This window comes from Primulina tabacum, chromosome 18, assembly GCF_025594145.1.
Source record: "Primulina tabacum isolate GXHZ01 chromosome 18, ASM2559414v2, whole genome shotgun sequence".
NCBI classification, from domain to species: domain Eukaryota; kingdom Viridiplantae; phylum Streptophyta; class Magnoliopsida; order Lamiales; family Gesneriaceae; genus Primulina; species Primulina tabacum.
This window is the reverse complement of record NC_134567.1, coordinates 26144337-26150336: the sequence shown is the minus strand read 5'-3', so window position 1 is coordinate 26150336 and position 6000 is coordinate 26144337. Positions and strand designations below refer to the sequence as shown.

At 38.5% G+C, this 6000-nt stretch overlaps 2 protein-coding genes across 2 annotated transcripts; one reads left to right on the top strand and one right to left on the bottom strand.

Annotated features, from left to right (window-relative positions):
• The first annotated feature begins 632 nt into the window (after positions 1-632).
• LOC142533307 (high affinity nitrate transporter 2.5-like) lies at positions 633-2705 on the top strand. Its single transcript, XM_075640034.1, has 2 exons — positions 633-1992; positions 2078-2705. Exons 1-2 carry the CDS (start codon positions 848-850, stop codon positions 2448-2450), a joined length of 1518 nt encoding a protein of 505 aa, XP_075496149.1. The 5' UTR covers positions 633-847; the 3' UTR covers positions 2451-2705.
• Positions 2706-3172: 467 nt separating this feature from the next.
• LOC142532423 (protein trichome birefringence-like 2) lies at positions 3173-5835 on the bottom strand. Its single transcript, XM_075638727.1, is given in 5 exon segments — positions 3173-3647; positions 3759-3917; positions 4110-4300; positions 4372-4567; positions 5246-5835. Coding segments are annotated over 5 exon segments (1452 nt in total). The 3' UTR covers positions 3173-3331.
• Positions 5836-6000: the final 165 nt, after the last annotated feature.

The following is a 6000-nucleotide window of genomic DNA, read 5'->3' as shown; positions in this document are numbered from 1 at the left end:
AGATTCTGTATCCACCATGAATATCCCCCCATCATGCTGGCTAAATATTAAACTAAACGAAAATTGTTAGATACTGCTTAAGAAATGACCAAAACACCCTTTAGACACAAGAAGATATGAAGAATAACGTGTATTTAATACTGCCTGGTACTGAATGAAAAGGAAAAGGGTAGGTGAAAGTTTTAACAGTTCTCTTTTGTCTTCAGAGATAATTTCTCGAGTGCCGGCTTGGTTATTAATGTGTAAATTAAAACAAATAACATGTAATAAATTGTCATTTAACTAACCCCACAAAAAAAAAAAACGTACTTTAATATCACAAATACCCTCAGTTGAGTGCTTCATTTCTCACCTAATCCTGGTGTGGTTATAGTCAATGAATGGCAAAACCGGAGGACATGATTGTCATTTACTCCACACAAGAATATCCCAGCAAGGAATAGTTTACTAAGTCAAAAAAACTGCACATTCCTTTGGATTCCTTGTCTCCAAAGTCAATGGATGAAACAAATGAATCTCTTGAACGTCACTGTCCGATTGAGCAGAAAGATTTGAATTTTCACCCCACTGCACAAGCCATTATTATCAAACTTTAGGGGCGATTTCTCCGCAAGGAACCTGCTTCACATGTGAAGAAATCTAATATTTTCACTTCCCACTTGTCAAAAAGGAAATTAATCCATGAGACTCGGCGATAGTGTAAATTTTTTAGCCTTTTGAATTCCTCATGTAGCCAAATGAAGGTCACTTCTCTAATATTATAAGCGTCCCTTTCCCAATGCGATCCTGGAAAAAGTTTCGGAGTTGTTAAACTTCCCAAACAGAGATTTCTTGTTTATCATCAAATATGGAGATCTCTAATGGTGAATTTGAATTCAACCCGAAGAAATTTGCACTTCCAGTGGATTCTGAACATAAATCCACAGAATTCAGGCTATTTTCAGTGGCAGCGCCTCACATGAGAGCGTTCCATCTTTCTTGGGTGTCTTTCTTCGCCTGTTTTGTCTCCACCTTCGCCGCGCCACCCCTGTTGCCGATCATACGCGACAACCTTGACCTCACGGCCACTGACATAGGAAACGCGGGAATTGCGGCCGTTTCAGGTGCGGTTTTTGCTCGAATTGCCATGGGAACAGCATGCGACTTATTCGGGCCACGTCTAGCCTCTGCCACTCTCACTCTTATCACTGCACCGGCAGTTTACTGTACTTCCATTGCCAGTTCTCCAGTCTCGTTCCTACTGGTTCGCTTCTTCACCGGTTTCTCTCTCGCAACTTTTGTTTCGACTCAGTTTTGGATGAGCTCTTTGTTCTCCTCAAAGGTCGTCGGTACCGCCAACGGCGTGGCCGGTGGCTGGGGAAATCTCGGCGGCGGCGCGACACAGCTCATTATGCCATTAGTATTCGATCTCATACACAATATAGGTTCAACCAAATTCACGGCTTGGCGGATCGCTTTCTTCATCCCTGCCCTGTTTCAAACTTTATCGGCATACGGTATCTTCTTTCTTGGCCAAGATTTACCAGATGGAAACTACTCTGAGCTTCACAAATCAGGAGACAAGCATAAAGACGACTTTTCGCAGGTTTTCTATCATGCAATTACGAATTACAGAGGATGGATCCTGGCACTTACTTACGGATACTGTTTCGGGGTTGAACTTACGATAGACAACATCATTGCACAGTACTTTTATGATAGATTCAATGTGAATCTTCACACAGCTGGAATAATAGCGGCGAGTTTCGGATTAGCAAATCTTTTCTCCAGGCCAGGAGGAGGGATGCTGTCGGATCTCATGGCGAAGAAATTTGGAATGCGAGGAAGGCTGTGGACTCTGTGGATTGTGCAGACATTGGGAGGAATATTCTGTATTCTTTTAGGAAAAGTGGGATCTTTGGGCTTATCAGTCGCTATAATGCTCATATTTTCCGTGTTTGTTCAAGCTGCTTGTGGGCTTACATTTGGGGTTGTTCCTTTCGTTTCAAGAAGGTATGTTAATATGTTTATACTCAACTGCATTTTGATTTTTTTGGTTCTTCGTTTTCTTGAACATAAGTAAAAATAATCTTACCAGGTCTCTAGGCATCATATCGGGAATGACCGGCGGCGGGGGAAACGTAGGAGCGGTTCTCACTCAAGTTATATTCTTTCGAGGATCACGATACTCTACCGAAAAAGGTTTAGAACTCATGGGGGTGATGATGATATTCTGCACTTTAGTGATCATGTTAATATACTTCCCTCAATGGGGTGGAATGTTCTGCGGGCCATCTTCTAAAGGCACCACGGAGGAAGATTACTACACATCTGAATGGACTTCAGCAGAAAGAGAGAAGGGCTTTCACAAGGCTAGCTTGAAATTCTCAGAAAACAGCAGAAGTGAAAGAGGCAAAAGGGTGGACTCCGCACCAACGCCTGCCGGTACAACGCCAAATACTTATGTCTGAACTATGAACCCATTGTTTTTAGCTTTTATGTTCGGGTAGAAAGTAGCTGAACTTATGCATGTTTTTGTTAAATTTGATATTCTGGTTTCAATTTAATATTTGGCAAGGTGCGGAAAATACGTTTTCTTTTACTTTTTTCGTCCTTCGCTTGTAAGTTGTATCCCAGCCAACTTTTTTTCCTGTTTTTCATCTTTCAATTGTAAGGCAGTTGTGCTTGCCGATGATTTTATAAATGTAATCCCTCCTGAATTACAATCTTCAGATTGTAAAGTGTTTAAGAACAATGGTGATTTGAAAGCCTCTTCTACCATATCAAATTGCCTTTTAATTTTGAACTGTGTTTTTCGATTCATGATCTAAGATTACGCAGTTGTTGATAATCAATACAACCGAAGAAACAGCTAGAAAAAGAGTTGTCATCCAGTTAATAATATGACAAATTCATTTTTTTTAGTTGAGAAAATTAAGTTACTATTAAATCTAAGAAATTTCGTTCTAAACTTAGGACCGTAAGATGGAATACAAACATCCATGACACATTCACACTCATGTAAGTTTTAAATGTCAGATAAAAATAAGGTTAAATAATCTTTGTAGATCACCTTGAAGTCAACTTTTTAAGAAGCGGACAATAAGCCTTGGTTGGTTCGAATGAACCGACAACATGGATCCCGACAAATAACTTGGAAATTTTGTCAATGTAAACCTTTTTTTTTTGGATTTGAGATCTTTTCCCCTGCCAGCAATAACCAATACATGAAGAAAATAAGTTCTTGTATTCAGGTAAATAAATATAAGTAGTTCGAATTCTGTGCAACAACAAATTGCACCATTCTGAGAAATTTTGACATAATCTTCTTGTATTCAGTTTCTCACGATCCTCACCCACTCTTCAATAGAGATACATAAAGCAACTCATTCCAAGTATCTGGTACACCAGGCAAGCACCAGTGGCTACAATCTTGTGCATGCACATTACCAGTTTCTGGTCTTGAATCGGGTCGGTAAACCGAAGGATGGCCGTCTTTTCTGTAATCTGTTATTCGACTAATGTTTAGATACGTAACAGGAGTTTTCATACCCTTCACCACAGATTCCAGAACTCTCATTTTTTTGGGATACTTCTCTAAATAAGTTTCATTAAATATTGATGTGGTTTCATTGTGGCATTGTCCTCCTAAGTTCCATGGGCCACCCCTACAAGCAACCACATATCAAATACCCCATCATGCTGAATCGCAGTCTTATGCAGAATCAGCATATAAAGGTCGATGCAACAGAAAGAGAGAATGATGTTTGTTAACCAACCTGAAATGGGTGATGGAGTATCCTCGAAAAATAACTCGAGTTTTGTTTACATCAATATTCTTGTCCACCCAATTCGCCCAAGTGGTAACTGCCCTTTAGTAAACTTTCAAAACTTTAAGTCTCGGGTGAACATAATCACCCTCCTGGTAATAATCTTCCCTTTAAATCGACACATGGTTTTCGTTAACACAAGACTGGTATACATTTTTTGCAAATATATTGGAAATATAGGAATGACAAACCTTGAGAATGTGTGTGATCCTATACCTTCTTTCACTCATACACACAATTTTTATGCTTGCCGCCAAATAACGGCGATGTATTTCATCAGAAAAATTGGAAAAAACTCACCCACGGGAGGTCTTTTCATGAGTCCACCAGTGTCCTGTGTTGAATATTATCACATCAGCATCATGATACATGGAAGTCGTCTCATCCATTAAATCCAGTCGTAGTGTCTCAAAAGAACCGTTTCTCCCTCTGAAAGATGATTCCTTGACAAGAAACGGAGAACTAACAAAGTCCACGGAGCAGTTAAATTCCTGCAAATAAAGCCAAACAAAGACGAATTAAGCTCGGGACAATTTCAACTGTCAAAGGTTACAGAGCATACCTCAAATCTGAAAGCATAGAACCCCTTCTTTTTAAATTCTCTCCTCCCGGATATCTCATAGACTCGTTTCTTATCTTGTACACCACCATGACGAAGCATACAAACAAGTGATTCCCACATGTTCCTATTTAGAGAATCTCCAACAAAAACTAGTTTTTTCCCTCTTAAGCCCTCAAGAAAATCAGTAGCGTTAAACCTGTAAAAGCATCATAATCAAATTTCAAAATGATAGGAATAGTAAAAAATAGTTAAATTCTCTAAATCATTAACTCTTTAAAATCCTGCATCTGAGCGCTAGGCAAATGCAAGGGCAGTGACTTAAATTCCATTCTAAATGCCATGAAATCTATGATGATGTGTATGGCCATGAAAGCTAGTCATGTGGAATTAAACGGTTTAAACAGACCTATTATTTGATAAACCAGATAAAACAAATATTTTCAATATTTAATATGTAGACCTTTGAGCTTGACAAACAATCTTAGTAGGCCTCCACATTATTTATCTCAAAGTTCAGTCGAAAACGGTAAATGTAAAAATTCATAGAGATACAACAAAAGCAAAGTATGCGATTTGTAACAAATTAAACATGTGAATACTTTTAAGGCTCTTCAACATGTGTGTTTGTACCTTCTTATCGACATATGCATTGAATCAGGCACACCAGTAGGTAAAAATCCATAAAGTGCACACAAGAATCGAATGACTGCTTTCTAGTAGACCATATGCCTAACAAGAAACAGAACAACAAATGACGTGCCTTCACATTCAATGTAGTTAGTAAAAATCACACATTACTTAAAAAAATAAATCCCGAACCGGAATACCAAAGTAAATCTTTATTCTCTAAGCATAAATAACGAGATAAACTTACATAGGGATGTCACAGTCATATGGCTGCCATCTCCATTTCACGAACTCGTTATCCATCCTCCCATTGAGATGGCAATCGAAATCCTTATCAATATACGGGCAAGAACCAGGAGGATAATATGGCTTTGTATCATCCTTCACCCATCTACCACTAGAGATATCACATTCCTTATAAGACCTTGCATTTGCACTCATACCCTCTGCTTTATGCTTCAAGCCCTCGTAATCTCCATCATTAGTGTAACTTCGAACCTTACCATCTCTCAAGGCTTCGTTTTTCGGTTCGTTAAATTTCGATTCACGTCCGTTTGAATCAACAAGAATATTCTCATGTACATTTTCTTCAACAGAAAAACTTCCGTTCTTCACATTCTCGGTGGAGTCTATCAAGATTAAATTTTTATCATCCAGAGACCAATTTTTTTCATCTTTTTTCACAACACTTTCTCTAATACTAAGGCCACCATCTCTAAACCTCCCAGAGACATTCCCCACCTGGGAATCCACAAAAACCTCGTCTTTTTCACGAGAATTCACAAAATCTAAACTTTTATTACTCCTCACAATGTTTTCTTCAAAGGTTTCGTTCATACCACCAATATGTTTCGGTTTTTCTACAATAAAAGAATAATTGCTTACGAGCATTATTAAAACTAGAAGAGGGCCAAGACACAAAAGTGTTATTACTATGAGAACTAAAACTAATTAACCCAGGAAATACAGGGTTCAAAAATGGAGTCTTGAACGAAATATCAA